Consider the following 15,816-nt stretch of genomic DNA (forward strand, 5'->3'; position numbering starts at 1 on the left):
TCTGTCTCTGCCTCTCTCTCTATCTCTTTCACTCACACACACACATTTACACACAAACAAGCACCCCCCCACACACACACACACTATTTTCTGGGCGCTAATTGCTGGTGACAATCATGGTTAATGAGATCGTCGGGGTCGTCTGCAGAACGCACCTCCATAATTCAGACACAGCATGAGCCCTGGGGTCCAGTGGCTTCTGTTTGTCCAGAGAGAGAGGCTCGGGTCAACAGCGCTTGCCCCCCCCCCCCCCCCACCCCCACCCCTACCTTTCTCTCTCTCTCCGTTGACACTCGAACAAGCTGTGGGGACCCCAACGTTTGTTTTTTTAGGGGTTGGGGGGTTGGGGGGTTGGGGGGGGGCAGCTTTTGTCCCCATTTAGTTGCCCCAGCTGTAGGCTGCTGCGATTCTTGTCTTGCCTCCATTGTGAACAGGCCTGTTGTTAATCCATTAGTGCCCTGATAAATGCCCCCCCCCCCCCCCACACACACTTAATCCCCCTGCCACCTTCACTACTTGCTAATGTTATCTATGGGTACGAGGAGTGTTCGGGGGGGGGGTCTGTTAAGGGGCGGTGCAAACAATTTAGTTAATCCATTAACCACTAATTGTCCCCACCTTTCCCATGGCTGGGACAGACAGCATCAGCATATTTTGAATGGGGGGGGGGGGGGGTCGCTGGTCCGGGGGTGCGGGGGGATGCTGGGATGTATTTAAGCCCAGTGTGGAGGCCACACTGCATACTGCCAAAGCACAGGGGAGACACCTACTCATCGAGCTGCTGGACTGCTCTGCAAAGGCCACAGCTCTTTTCTACAAGACCGTGTTTAAATATCTGTCCTCGCCTTCCTCCAGTGACACAGCATTGTTTTGGTCTGGCCAAAAGGGTCAATCCTCGTTTTTTAAGGACAACAATTCGACAGATTCCATCTCTCTCTCTCTCTCTCTCTCTGAGAAGACCGAGTTCATCCGTCTCTCTGTCTGAGAAGGCCGAGTTCATCCGTGTGTCTCTCTCTCTCTCTGCGAAGGCCGAGTTCATCCGTCTCTCTCTCTCTCTCTCTGAGAAGGCCGAGTTCATCCGTCTCTCTCTCTCTCTCTCTCTCTCTCTGCGAAGACTGCGTTTGCGGAGGACCCCGGGCTGTGGAGATGAGAGTGGTGGGGGCGAGGTCAGCGCTGCGGACGCTGCTCTGTGTGTGCATGTGCCTGTCGGCGGCGCAGGCCAGGATCTGGGCCTGGATGCTAGCCATGCCTCACGGTCCTACCGAGGACGGCCCGCTCCGACACCACGACAAGGGACTGGAGGACCTGCCGTCCAGCTACAAAGCAGACTCGGTACGTCAATATAATAATAATATTGATCCCTTGGGGATCAATAAAGTATCTATCTATCTATCTATCTATCTATCTATCTACTACTAATAATAATAATAAGCTTTGTTTGTATAGCACCTTTCATACACAGAATGCAGCTCAAAGTGCTTTACATTTGGAGCATTTAACAGTAACAAGTCCAGTCCCTCAGTGCTGGAGAGAGGTTGCATATTTACAAATGGCAAGGCAAAGGCAAGGCAAGGTTATTTATGTAGCACATTTCATACACAGGTATAATTCAATGTGCTTTACATAAACAAAACTTGTTTTGAGAATAATGGTAAATAAAAGCATAAAAGGGCAATAGTTAAAGAAATGCTTAAAAAGTAAAGCACATAATAGGTAATGATAATGAGACTAATAATAATGTATTAATTATATTTATTTATCTGATACGGATTAGAAACAGATAGATTGCTGATTTTGCATGGATGGTACATTCTATGAGTGACTCTCTTAATGGTCCATTATGTTAAACAGTTCATTGTGTTTTATGTTGCCACTGCACAGATGTTGAAACAGTCCAGTCCTTGCCATCATTAGAATCGTCCAAGTTGAGTGTTGAGGTGGAGTCTGTTTGCAAGCACAGTAATCATTACTCAAATAAGGAGGCCGGAAGTGATTTAAAATGACAAGTAATGATAGCAAACTGTGTTTTAAAACGCAGCGTTTAACATCCAATGTTTGTTTTAACTAAGGCGTGAAACTAAATGTTTTGATTACGTTCTTTCGGCTCTGTCACCCCTGAGACTAATGACAGCAGGTAGAGCATACACAGAGCACAAGCTTCACCATTTCAACATTCTCACACACACACACACACACACACACACACACACGCGCACACACACACACGCACACACGCACACACACACAATTCAATTCAACATAACATATTTAATCGTTTCACACAGAGCACAAGCTTCACTATTTCAACATTCTGCTTAACGTAGCTGAGTTATTTTTTTACATTTAAACAAACCTCATAGTCCTCTCCAGGGTACGACGGAGTATTAGGGCCACACATGAAGGAAAAAATATTTTTGCCATGACGAGATTAAACTCGACATGTCGACTTTAAAGTCACCATGTCAACATTAAAATCGACATTTCGAGAATAAAGTTGAAATTTAATATCGACTTTAATCTCGACGTATCAACTTTAATGTCGCCACGTCGACATTAAACTCAACATTTCGAGAATAAAGTTGAAATATCATGTCGACTTTAATCTCGACGTGTCGACATTAAACTCAACATTTTGAGAATAAAGTTAGTTTGGAGAGAGAACGACTCGGGACGATTGAAAGGGAGGACGAATGAAACAATGCAACAAGTGCAACAATGATTGTTCCAGTGCAACAATGATTAGACATAGGCCTATATCATGTGAACAAAACATAGAACATATTAACCTACGTTGCTCAGCCAAATGCTTTGCTGTACGTTGGAGTTACAGGCGATAAATGGTCAAAAGTAGCCTAAACGTCATAACGTTTTTTTTTATTTATTGTAGGCCTATTATTAAAGTGTTGTTTTTCATGTAAAGGTTCAACTTCATGCTTATGCACTAGAGGCACACTAGGCGCTCTCCCCAATCCTAGACTTTCACGTTGCTTGTTTGTAATGGATGCAAAACAGCCTATTGCTGAATGTCTATGGAGGGACGAATGAAGCTGTCCTCCCGACCACCCCATGTAGGCTAGTAGCCTACATGCACACATATGCACACAAAATGCATAAATAAAGTGCATGCACACATATTCTCTCACGGGATCAAAATAGTATATATGCTTAGGCTATACCTGTGTTTCTAGCCTCCTATACGTATTGCAGGTGAGACATGGAAAAGCAGTTTTAGAAAAATTTGTTTTGCCATGTTATCCTGGAGAGTGACGGCCTGTGGGTCATGAAGGGCAGTTATTTGGATGTGCAGTGGCCTTAACCACGTAAAACAGAGTGAAATAACATTTTGTATAGAAACATTATATCATTGGATACATATATTTTTCTAGCTATTTAGCCTAAACGGCATAGTGCATGGTATTTCCATAACCGCGAGAGACAGCACTTCACGATGACGGCAATGAGTAGTTAACAGACAAGACGCAATCTATCTGAATATCTGCAATCTATCTGAATAACACCTATTTGAAGCCCATTTTTCTTTTATGTAACATATTGTGTATTAGTGTAGGCTACATAGCTTAAACTGTGTAGGCTATGTTTAAACAGTAGGGCCTATTGCGAGTTTAATGTCAGCATGTCGACTTCAAAGTCGACACGTCGAGATTAAAGTAGATATGATATTTCAACTTTATTCTCGAAATGTTGAGTTTAATGTCGACGTGGCGACTTTAAAGTCAACATGTCGAGTTTAATCTCGCCATGGCAAAAATATTTTTTTCTCTTCATGTGTGACCCTAATACTCCGTCGTACCAGGGCGCACTTCCTCTGAATCCACTAAAGATTACATTTACAACCAAAGCCTGTCCCTGATTTACACCAATCACACAGCAATGTTGACTCAAGTGAAGGAGCTGCTGACCTATCACACAGCAGTGTTGACTCAAGTGAAGGTGCTACTGACCTATAAACACTTCTCCTTGTTTACGCTCTAGTTGATTGATTGGGGTTTAGGTTGTGGTTGTGGTTGGGGTTGGGGTTAGGGATAGGGTTGTGGTTGGGGTTGGGTTTGTGGTTGGGGTTGGGGTTGGGGTTAGGAATAGGGTTAGGCCTGAGGTGTGGGTGGGTGGGTTAGGGAACATAGGGCTGTGGGAACATAGGCATGCTCCCCACGGGATAATGTCAGCCATTCTCATTCCTGTCTTACTCAGCATAAGCATCAACACAGAAGCACAACCTGACCACTGGTCATTTTGAAACCGTTTCCCTACAGGTGGCCTGCGAGCATGACCGAGCGTGTGGCAAAGGCTTCGCCTGCGACCGCCATTTTGGCCGCTGCGTCCCCCTGAGGCAGGAGGGCCAGTACTGCCGTCGGGATGGCCAGTGCGTGCGCAGCCTGCACTGCATGTTTGGGAAGTGTCTACGCAGCATCCCCGGGGGACAAGAGGGTAAGAAGCAGAGCACACAGGAGAACTGTGTCAGGAGAAGAGAGAGAACTGTTCTACAGGAACTCTGTGTTTGGAGAAGGGAGAGAACTCTGTGTCAGGAGAAGAGAGAGAACTGTTCTACAGGAGAACTGTGTTAGGAGAAGAGAGAGAACTCTGTGTCAGGAGAAGAGAGAGAACTCTGTGTTAGGAGAAGAGAGAGAACTCTGTGTCAGGAGAACTGTGTTTGGAGAAGAGAGAGAACTCTGTGTTAGGAGAAGAGAGAGAACTCTGTGTCAGGAGAACTGTGTTTGGAGAAGAGAGAGAACTCTTCTCCATCATGTACTGACATACATTAGTTATTGGAGTGAGTAGTTATATGAGATGAGTGTTTGGGAGACATGTAAAGATTCATTGGAGATTGTGTCAACTATGCACACTTACACACACACACACACACACACACCGTGCACACACACACACACACACATAGTGCACAAAAGCACATACAATCACTCACAAGCACACCAACTACTTTTTTAATGATCCGTTCCAGGCACTTACAGATATGAAAGTAATTCTCTCTCTCTCTGTCTCTCTCTCTGTCCCTCTCTCCTCCTTTCTCCCAGGTGCGAGGTGTAAGGTGGACAGGGACTGTGGGCCCTCCATGTGCTGTGCCCGTCACCATGGCGAGCAGGTGTGCAAGCGGAAGCTGGCGCCCGGCGAAGGCTGCTTCGTGCCCTACGGTGGACTGGCCTTCAGCATCAACCAGATCTGCCCGTGCGACGAGGGACTGCTGTGTCGCAGCAGCAGCGGAGAACAGCCACGGAGGAAGTGAGTGTCCACAACAACATGGTGCTTTCTTTGGCTTCACTATCTGCTCTGTCGCTGTCTGTTTTGCGGACATAAGCTACAGTTGTTGTTTTTTTTTTCCAATAGCTGAAACAGAGATTCCAAACCCCCATGTGGGCCGTAGGGAGAGTCTCTGCAGCAGATGTGTGACCAGCTTATGGGAAAGTGCATGTGTGTAGCTTAGAGCTATAGGTTCAGAGTGCAGAGCATGTGATGCCAGTAGTCATGACTCATGTGTGAAATCATACTAGAATTACCACAGTCAGCAACAACAACAACACAAAACACACACCCCCCTCCATAATTCATGCCAGTGCATAATGGAAATAAAATGACAGTTTTGTCAAGTTAGAAAAATGTAAGCTGTGATTCCATGGTAACTTATAGAGCAGTCACATATGGCTGTAAACATTGTCTAAACTACACACAGTGGAATAAAATCAGATGAAAGATTGTTAAAATAGTTCCAGGGGATTCCACAGCACGGAGGATTTTGCATATACACTTTGTACGTGGCTCAAAACTCTTTTCTGCTTTTCTTCTTCTCAGGAGAGAACTTGTGCACAGTCATGAGCCAACCACCTGGACCTGTCAAACCTCAAAGCCCTAAAAATGAGAGAGCATCAACAACACACCAATGTATTTATTTGTCAACATGCTGCCGTATATATTCTGTGAGTTTATTGTACATATTGTATTGTATATATTAATTACAAAGATTTATTCTTATATGTCATATGATATTAGATGTTGAATGGAATGTTCCATAAAGGTCATTTTAGCTTACTGTGTCAGACTATAGGTTAATGCACTCTTCTAAACTGTTACAAATGAAAAAAAAAAAAACCTTTATTTTCAAAGTTGTTAATAAACTTTTCTTTATGGCCTGTATGAACTCCTCTTTCTTCTTTTTTTGTTTTGACTTGGGAGTGACGTTGGGTTAGAGAAAGGCATTAAATGTCACTATTATTATGATACAACCTAGAGAAAAGTTGAAGTGTGGTGCTGCAAATATGCATTGCAAATTTTCCCTAAAATAAGTTTCATGTGTACAAACAGCTAACATAGCCTACAATGTTGCAGCGTTGGCTTCTAACTTCAAGACATAGGATAGATTTCAGACATTACAATATCCTAAATGTTTATCTGACAGAATGATTTATGATCAAGAAGTTTTCTGGGCACTGCACTGAAGAGTCTCAAGGCGAACAATAGAATGAACAATACAATGAGCTCAGCGATGTACTGACTCAGAGCCTGTCAAGCTGGATCTGCAGCTGATGCTGACAGTTTGCCATTTGGCTCTGTTGAGTTTTAAATTTGGTTAACGGAAAATGTCTTTCATGATGGCATTACTGGGGAAATACCCCTGCAAAACCACATTGAATTGGGAGGGATTGAAACATTTGTTTTGGTTACGTGCAGTTTTTCTGGGTAAATATTCCCAGAAAAACTGCGCCAGAATGCTTTCTGGCCCGAGAGCTAATGTTCTCCACACACCAATTTTGGAGTCACCTTTCACCCTTTGGAACTTATGAAAGTCTGGAACTCGTATCTGCTGTAGTTCCACCACTACAGCAGGTGGCAGCACTAAATCCTTATGTACTTAATAATGCTACCACAGAAGAAGAACCTACTAGCAACGTCCATGCGAATGTCAACTGTATGTTGAGACTTTTTGTTGTAAACTTCGTTAATGCCAAAACGCAAAGATGTCGACAGCAATGAATTTCGGAAGTAAATCGTTCCGCCCTCGTGCTCCAGACAAAGGAGCTTTTCCTCTGGATCATTTTGGTGAGTTAACGTGGTTTGTGATCTAAGCTAATACCTCTGCTATTGGTTGTCCAAGCTAGACTTTGATGAAGTTCATGTGTACTTTTCAGTATTGCTTAAAAGGTCTTATAAGTCAGTGACATATGGGTGTTTTATTCACAGCGGTTGGCAATGATTGAGGAGTATAATTGAGCAATTAAAGACTTCGTGTGTTTCGAATTTCTCTAATCAGACATCTTCTACTTCCACTGTAGGAGAATGCAAAGCTTTCAAAGAGAAATTTATGCGATGCCTCAGAGACAACAGTCACGATAACTCCAAGTGTCGACTGCAGTCCAAAGACTACCTAGAATGCAGGATGGACAAGTATGTTGTGCGGCTGATCAAGTGATGTATTACAACCTGAGTTCAGAGCCTTGTTTTGACAGTTGCAAACAGAAATGGGCGAACAATGTTGGGCAAATGTAAGCTAAAACTACACTTTTACTAAAAAAAAAATAACTGCACCTCAAGTTAACAACTTGAACAACTTCAAGTATCAAAACTTGTTCAGTTTTCTGAGTATCCATTACAAACTAGTTTTAGTAGCCTGCCTTCAAGGAGATTCTAGGTGGGCATGACCATGCAGGCTACCGTTTTGGAGGAATTATTTGCAGTTCATAAGCAGGAAATGCAATATTTTGGACATGAAAAAACTGCATTGCACAACATACAGAGCTATTAGACATTCTCTGCTACATAGTACTTCACTTAACCGCAGAAATGGTATATTTTGGACATGAAAATATCATTGTGCTGCGTTGTACTTCAGATAAACTGCATAACTTGTCCAACTGCAGCTATGTTATGTAAGGGTAGTATTCCTATTGCAGGACACACAACACATGTTTGCTGTCCTTGCCACAATCACACCTTTGTGCTGTTCTGCACAAAGTATTTACATCTCATAATATACTGTGGTCAGAGAGGACATGGCAGAAATTGTAGTTCTTGTCATCAGCTTCCTGTTTGTGTTGTGTAGGCAACTCATGGCGAAGGAGCCTTTGGAGAAGCTTGGATTTAAAGACCTCATGGATCAACCCAGCACTGAGAAGCCAGAGACCAAACCACAAGGATAATAGGCCCTCTCTCTTTGAGAAGCACACCAGTGCGGACATGCTAACTGGTGTTCCCTCAATCTTGTACATAAATTGTTAATGTGTGTAAATTATATTCCCCATCCCACAAAGACTGTATATAAAATATGTTGATTTAAACTCAGTGTTTTGGGCTTTTGTTTATTAATTATTGCTATTTAACTGGAGGCCTTGACCCAATCATGTCACTAACTAAATGCTTCAGACCTATTAGCTGAACCAGACACAATTTATCCTGCTTGGCTGTAATGGAATCGTTGGCTGACGTGCTTTAAAGATATGACAGATGAAGGAGTCTCACTGTTCTCCCTTATTTTATATGAATCATTATGGTTTTTGAATAGCAAAAACATCTGTCACTGATAGTTACACACATGGCTCACTAACACAAACAAATTGTTTTGGACTTTTGTATTTATTTTATTCTCAATATAACACATAAATCTACCAATGACAAAGTCCCTCAGAAATCACATTCTTATACATCTGACAGCTCTGCACCAGAAATCTCTATGGTAATAGAACTCAGCGACAGCATCATGCAGTTCGTTTGTTGTAGAGGAGCTGAACAGAAATATGCGGGGGGAAAAAACATCTGTTATAAGAGTAGGGGGGAAACTAAAACAGTACTTAAAATGTTTTTTTTTATCTATACAAACCCTTTTTCTTATGTACAAGTACACAGTCGTAATAAGCTGTAAAAACACGAAAATGTTCCTAGAAGGAGAAATACATCAACAGGATAAAGGTTTGAAAGCAACCTTCACCTCTTTAACATGGCCATCAGAAATGAGAAATGATGTGGAATTGTCATTGACAGGCAGGTAGCTTATCAAACACTGAAGGGTCACGCTAATGCTTGGCGCATGGGGTACTTGGGTCAGCCTGCGGGTTTTTATCGGGAGGAGTTGGAGCTGGAACGCGAACGATGGCGTCTTCGGCCAGGCGAGCGAGATCGGGAACGGCGACGGACTGGAGACCGTCGTCGAGGCGAGCGGGACCTGGCATGAGTGAAAGAGATGCGGAAAGCAGTCACGACAGATGGCAATGTCGCACAAGTGCTCACGTACAAAAGCCAAGGATCTTTCAAACGTGATCATCTTGGCAAGAACAGAGTGGATTTCAGACTTCGTTGGTTCGTTATTTTTCAGCAAATGAACATTCGGTAGTGACTGCATTTACATTGCCACACTAGGGGAAAACAAAAACCCAAAAAGCCTTTAATTTAGGTGGGCTTAGCAGTGCTCTGATGAGATATTCTTTTGCAATGCCTAAGCCCACCTAAAATAAAGGCTTTTTAACTATAAAAAGCAGTGTGCCTTTGGAATTTTTTGGTTAGACGTAGCCTACACTCCTTGATGAAGCTTTACAAGTCAAACCAACTCTTTTAAGACGTAAAGTATCCCTTTGAAACCAAAGAGCACCTGCTTTCGAGAGACAGATCAGTGACGAAGCACTTCTGACCAGTGACCACCAACCTTATTCCTATTTGGAAAAACCCCAAAAAGCATGCACGCAGCCAGTGGAGAACTCACTCACCTCCTCCTCATCCGTGGGGGGGTCCTGCGCCACATGGGCGGCGGGGGGGGCATCCTGCGGGGAGGGGAGGGCCGGCGGGGCGGGGGGCGCACCCTGAGGGCCAGCACTGCGGTGGCGGTGATCTCCTGCCCGTCAATCTGACCTGCACATCAAAGACAAACACCATCAACTACGTAGAAGTACTTACAGCTAGATGTTCTTCCTTCTACCACTCCCTGCATTGATTACACTTCAACAACTACTTCAACTTCTGCACTTCAACTTCTCCTCACCTTTGGTAGCAGTATTGTTTGTTACCTAAGGCAGGGCTGTACAGTGCTACATATTTGTAGCACATGCTACAAATCAGTCTGTCAATCTACGGATGATTTACCAGCGTAGACTGGCGACTCCTTATCTAAAATGTTTTCTAGAGTGTAGCCTACAGATGAGGTGTTTGTAACTACATACCGATGATAGATATTTTGGGGATTGTGCTACAAAACTATCAACCTCTGTAGCACCTGTGCTATGAGCAAAAGTTAACGTACAGCCCTGCCTAAGGTCTCCTCTGCAATGTAGTTTGAATATTATTCCTCATCTTGTACGTCGCTTTGGAGAAAATGTACATGCTCAAAGGGCTTGCCATAGGAGGGTTTTTTCCTGTAGAGGCCTACAGGCCAGATGCACATTGCGTGATGTACTCAGGGTGCTGCATTTAAAACAGTTCCATCACTTACAGAACTTCAGCCCTGTTTAGCTGGCCTGCACATGTCACAATGAAATAGTCTATGTGTGGCAGTTGCGTATTATGTCTTTTATGATGTTGGTCAGCAACAAATAGGCAGAGGTTAAAAATGTCACAGTGGTGGCAGTGATCTCCTGGCTGCCTATCTACAGTGATGGCCAAAAGTATTGGCACCCATGCTAAAGTTGACTGAAAAGAGGAATATAAAATCATCTTTTGGAAATTGATCTTAATGCCTTAAGTGAAAAATGAGGAAATATCTAACGTTTAAGGACACCAATTTTCTTAGAGAATGAATAATGTATCATAAATAAATAAATGTTCTTCCTTAAAATACAGGGGTCATAAGTATTCCTACCCCTATGTTAAATTCCCATAGAGACAGGCAGATTTTTATTTTTAAAGGCCAGTTATTTCATGGATCCAGAATACTGTGCATCCTGATAAAGTTACCTTGGCCTTTGGAATTAAAATAGCCCCACATCATCACATACCCTTCACCATACCTAGAGATTGGCATGGGTGTTATTTCAGTTAGCCTATTAGCTGGTTTGATTAGCTGGTTTGATTTGCAATGAGCATCCAACCAGCTAATAGGCTAACTGAAATAACACCCATGCCAATCTCTAGGTATGGTGAAGGGTATGTGATGATGTGGGGCTATGGGTCAGTGCCGTGATGGCTGGCCTCTTAGGAGGCTGTCTAACTCACCTCCATCCATGTGCTTGAGGGCCTTCTCCGCCTCGTCGGCCGTCTCATACTCCACGTAGCAGTAGCCCTTAGACAGGTGGGGGTGGAGCCTGTCCATGGGCATATCGATCATCTTGATCTTCCCATAGGTGGAGAAGATCTCCTGGATGTGTTCCTGCAGAAGACAAGGACAAAATGGCGCAGAGAGCACGTCAGTCTGTTGGACTGTCTATATGAAATGAATGATGCAATCATGCAATATTGCTAAAAAATGGTCTTTTGAGCATTTAGGAATGACAAACATATTGCAAGAGAAAGCAGTTAGTAAAACCAGCAAATGTATTGATGCACATCTTGGATACTTGTAAACAGCACAATTAAACAGTCTTATAATATAATTTTGTCTGGTACTGTGTTTGCAAAGCAACAGAAAAAATGATGAAGACAGACAAATGATGGGTTGAACCATGCAATGAACCATGAAACATCCTCTTCCTGAAAGCATACTTCCTTTAACCCTTAAAGGTGCATCGTCACACCAGTGTGATGGGAATGTTGGAAAATGAACGTTCTAAAGAATATCTGGGTTCATTGAATTCAACATAGAATTTTAGAACCTTCAATTGTGGCGGAACAGAATCTTATGTTAGAATGTTCAAAAACCCACACCTTAAACCAGTGTTTTTCAACCACTAGGCCAGGGCCAAAGGGGTAGGCGAACGTTCGGAAAGCATACCTCGCATGGGAGGGTCTGAGCCTAATAGTCTACCACTTGGGAGTTGGCATTCCATTGACCCCCCGTTCATTTTGGCATCACTTTGACATCAAATAACCTTACATCTGGAGCGTTTTAAGCATTTATATGAACCATTTTCTATTTCCAGAGAATCACAACATTGTGTGACTGGCTTCATAACCTCGTATCTCACTTTAGGGCTCTGTAGTGTTGAATATTGGTGGTATTCAATATTGTTACTGCCCCTTTGTTTTGCAATAAACATTCTATCTGTTACAGAATGTTTATTGTAAGCAAACAGAATGTTTTTCATGTACAACGCCAAATGGTATACTCAATTAATTGCTCCCCCCATCAGACACATTCACATTGGAAAGATGTTTTGGAGAACCCGGCCAGGTCTTTCCTGTCACTGATTGCTCTCCCCCATCTGACTCCAGGCAGATACCTGTGGAGAACCATTTGTTTAATGTGTATTCGAATTTCCCTATTTCTAACCGTGAGCATTCTGGCCCAGGGTTCTTTGTCTTGGCTTCACTTTGCCACGTGCTGTACTGTGCAGGGGCCCAAAACTCTGCTGTAACATCCAGAATAAAGGACTATTCTTTTCGCCAGCCTGCTCTAGCTCCATTGGATTAACATTGGATTCTAAGTCAACTAGGTGTCTTCATTTGAAATTAAGGAGACGGTTTTTAGTAGTATTCTTCAGTAGTAAACTTTTTTCTAAACCAAGGCTAAAATAATGTCATGAGCATGTGACTTTCAATCGCACAGGAGAAAAGTAACCAAATTCTCTGGACGAGAAACTTGAAAGCAGTCTGAGGGAAAGTCCATGGTTAAGCTATTTAGGAAAGCATCAAGGAAAAAATTAAGCGATGTTTTGTTAGGTTGGTACTGCGTTGGAACAAATCAAAGGCTGCACTCGAACTCGGAGCACTCTGCACATTATCAATTTCCTTAGCGCGGCTACCAGACAACTTACGGTGTTTCAGTCTGGTCAGTCACGTGTTTGACACTCAACTGCGTGGCACATCAGTAGTCTAACAGGAAACGGGTTCAAATTGGCTTCACTTGTCTCTATTGAAGTCCCATGGGGTGACTGTGTCCATTTCCTTTACAGTCTATGGCCGGGGCCCATTAGTGGGCTGCACAGCGCCACCTAGTGGGCCAGGAAATGTTTTGAAGTTGAAGGCCATTTTTTGCAAAATACGAAGAACTGATTTTTTTTCTTAATACAGTTACAGTTGTTCCTGCGCAATCCCTGACTGCAGCTACTGTATAAGGCAGAACAGGTTGAGAACCCCTGCTTTAAACTGCACCTCCAACTTTAGGGCAGGATTACCTTGATGACGTTTCTGGTGAGGCGGCCCAGGTAGACCTTCGTGGGCCTTGGGCTGGGGCTTCTGCGCCTCCGATCTTTGTCGTCTTTCTTCACTGACTTGGACCTACAGTACGAATGCCAAGGACATTTTACACGACTGCCATCATTGCGTGGCTGCACTTTGCAATGTTATGTTAAGAGTGTACAACTTTGAAATTAAATATTTTACGAAATACATCCATCATGGTAAATTTAAATTATAGTCTGTATGTCTATGAAAATGAGCTCTATTCAACACCTATGCATCCATATTCAACACAAATGATCTGAAATAATAAATGCAATAGACATGCCAGAGCAACAAGCTTGTGCTGTATGTGCATCCAGGCAAAAACCCTTATAAGTGCTTGCTATATCAATATTGAATGATATTGAATCGGAACAAAAGAGCATGGTCTGGGCATACATACTTGGAGCGAGAGCGTCTGCGGTTGTCGTGGCGGCGGCGGTTGGGTGTGGGCGACCCCGAGGAGCTGGAGGAGCTGGAGGAGCGGGAGCTGGAGGATCCCGAGCGACTGGAGGCCGAGGACGAGCTGGACCCGCTGGACGAACCCGAGCTGGAGCCCGAGCTACTGCTGGAACTGGAGCTGCACAATCATACATCCATCAACAACGATGAACAAACAAACAAACAAACAAACAAACAAACAAACAAACACACAAACAAACACACAAACAATGCATTACATGTGGGAACTGGAGCTGCACAATCATACATCCATCAACAACGATGAACAAACAAACAACCAAACAAACACACACACAAACAATGCATTTCATGTGGGAACTGGAGCTGCACAATCATACGTCCGTCAATATCAACAAAAAACAAACAACAAACAATGCATTACATTACTGCTGGAACAGAACTGGAGCTGCGTCAACCACCGACTTCAGCTTGTTGAGAAACTCCTTAGACCAATGCCAAGATAATGAAAAAAACACATATGATATCTGCACAAATAGATTTGTGGAGGGGTCTTTTAAAGGGCATGCTGCCATCCTGTGGCATCCGGGCCTTGCCAGTGTCAGTCAATGAGAGAAAACCTCACCTGCTACTGCCTGTGGACGCACTGCGGCGTTTGCGCCCCTTCTCTCTGCCCCTCTCCTTGTCCGCCCCTTCTTTGGTGCTTGCTTTCTCCTTCCCTCGTTCTTTGGTCTTGTCGTCCGAGCGATCCTTCCTCTTGGTTGGCGACGGAGCCCTGATGGAGTGGATGCAAAGGGAACACCGTTTACGATGACCACAATGAATCGGACTGTGACTGACATTTGTGCAGACACCCCCTATGGCTATAGCTGATGATGATGATGATGATGTATGGCAAGAAACAGCGTTTTTAAAAATGCAAGCCAGCAAGCCATCACTCACAATTTGTGCAACAAATAACTGGCATTTTGTTAATTTAAGCCGTATGACTTTACTATAAACTGTTCATTTTAATGTTAATGTTTATTGATGTCATTGTAAATCGCTTTGGACAAACGTGTCTGTTAAGAATCATTAACATCAACATAAACAGAATAATCATAATTGAAATTGTAGATGGGTTCACATATGTAAAAAAAACATGGCACATTTTGGGATGCAAGTAATGGCATTCTATTCAAGTTGCTATGTAGCTTGGTTGTGGACATCTCCTTGCACAATGTAAGCGTATTGCATGTCTCTGTTTCTTTTTGAACTGCATGCGCTGCCTGAGCAAGTTCCTCTGAGCAAGAGTCGTAATGACAGTTATCGATGACATTCAGAATTCACAAAATATCAAGATAATTGGACATACCATGACATCTTTTAAAAGGTAAACCTATCAAGATGCTAACACAGGGCTAGATCGAAATGTTTCAGAAGTTAGTTAAGTTAAATGAAAAATCATTGTAAGTGAAATGTTCCTGATTTCTAAACAATATGAGTGGCCACTTCAAAACAAACCAATCGCATGCATGTTGATACTTTGGTCGCACCATCCGTGTGAAACAGGCCAGACTCATTCATTCACTAACAGGGCTAACCTTAGCGAAATTTCGATTTAGCTTAGTACCTTTTAGCTTGCTAAGTTCGGTTACAAAGACCAGCACGATGTCAAATTATACATTGTTAAGTATCGAGGTGTATCTGGTTGAAATAACCATCATATGGCAAGAGAGCGTAGACATAATATTTTAAAATGAGGACGCAATAAGGTGGACTTATGCTGACAACGTTAGCTAGCTAGTAGCTAGTATGAAATAAGGTTAGCCTTGTGTGTTACATTAATTAAAAGCAATCCCTATTTCAGATTTACACGTATGTAGTAATTACCATCTTAATATCCACCACTAGATGTTAAAATAACCAAAAACCTTGCTAAGCTATGCATTTTAGCTGAAACGAGAACGACTTACATTTTCGAAGCTCGTTCGCAAATGTCACTGTCGCTAAATGATGACGTATTTCTTGGAGACAACATGAACAGCAGAAACCTGACAGGGGTTGAACAGCACACTAGTCCTAATGAGAAAGCATGCTGATGGTTACTGTGAGTGTGGCATTCAAGAAACCGTAGAACATGTCATAGTACAG

At 43.0% G+C, this 15,816-nt stretch overlaps 3 protein-coding genes across 3 annotated transcripts; 2 read left to right on the plus strand and 1 right to left on the minus strand.

The window, feature by feature from the left end:
* The first annotated feature begins 715 nt into the window (after nucleotides 1–715).
* On the plus strand, nucleotides 716–6,152 carry LOC121699628 (dickkopf-related protein 3-like). The gene is made up of 4 exons (XM_042081933.1): nucleotides 716–1,332; nucleotides 4,272–4,446; nucleotides 5,052–5,256; nucleotides 5,824–6,152. Exons 1-4 carry the CDS (start codon nucleotides 1,147–1,149, stop codon nucleotides 5,882–5,884), a joined length of 627 nt encoding a protein of 208 aa, XP_041937867.1. The 5' UTR covers nucleotides 716–1,146; the 3' UTR covers nucleotides 5,885–6,152.
* Nucleotides 6,153–6,864: 712 nt separating this feature from the next.
* Nucleotides 6,865–8,303, plus strand: LOC121699635 (cytochrome c oxidase assembly protein COX19). The gene is made up of 3 exons (XM_042081943.1): nucleotides 6,865–7,068; nucleotides 7,302–7,413; nucleotides 8,069–8,303. Exons 1-3 carry the CDS (start codon nucleotides 6,987–6,989, stop codon nucleotides 8,163–8,165), a joined length of 291 nt encoding a protein of 96 aa, XP_041937877.1. The 5' UTR covers nucleotides 6,865–6,986; the 3' UTR covers nucleotides 8,166–8,303.
* Nucleotides 8,304–8,359: 56 nt separating this feature from the next.
* Nucleotides 8,360–15,783, minus strand: LOC121699623 (RNA-binding protein with serine-rich domain 1-like). Its single transcript, XM_042081926.1, has 7 exons — nucleotides 15,639–15,783; nucleotides 14,309–14,458; nucleotides 13,667–13,843; nucleotides 13,218–13,320; nucleotides 11,161–11,314; nucleotides 9,723–9,864; nucleotides 8,360–9,184 (listed from the first exon to the last, which is right to left on the minus strand). The coding sequence occupies exons 1-7, from the start codon at nucleotides 15,701–15,703 to the stop codon at nucleotides 9,079–9,081; spliced, it is 897 nt and encodes a 298-aa protein (XP_041937860.1). The 5' UTR covers nucleotides 15,704–15,783; the 3' UTR covers nucleotides 8,360–9,078.
* Nucleotides 15,784–15,816: the final 33 nt, after the last annotated feature.

This window comes from Alosa sapidissima, chromosome 24 (assembly GCF_018492685.1).
Source record: "Alosa sapidissima isolate fAloSap1 chromosome 24, fAloSap1.pri, whole genome shotgun sequence".
Taxonomy (NCBI): Eukaryota; Metazoa; Chordata; class Actinopteri; order Clupeiformes; family Clupeidae; genus Alosa; species Alosa sapidissima.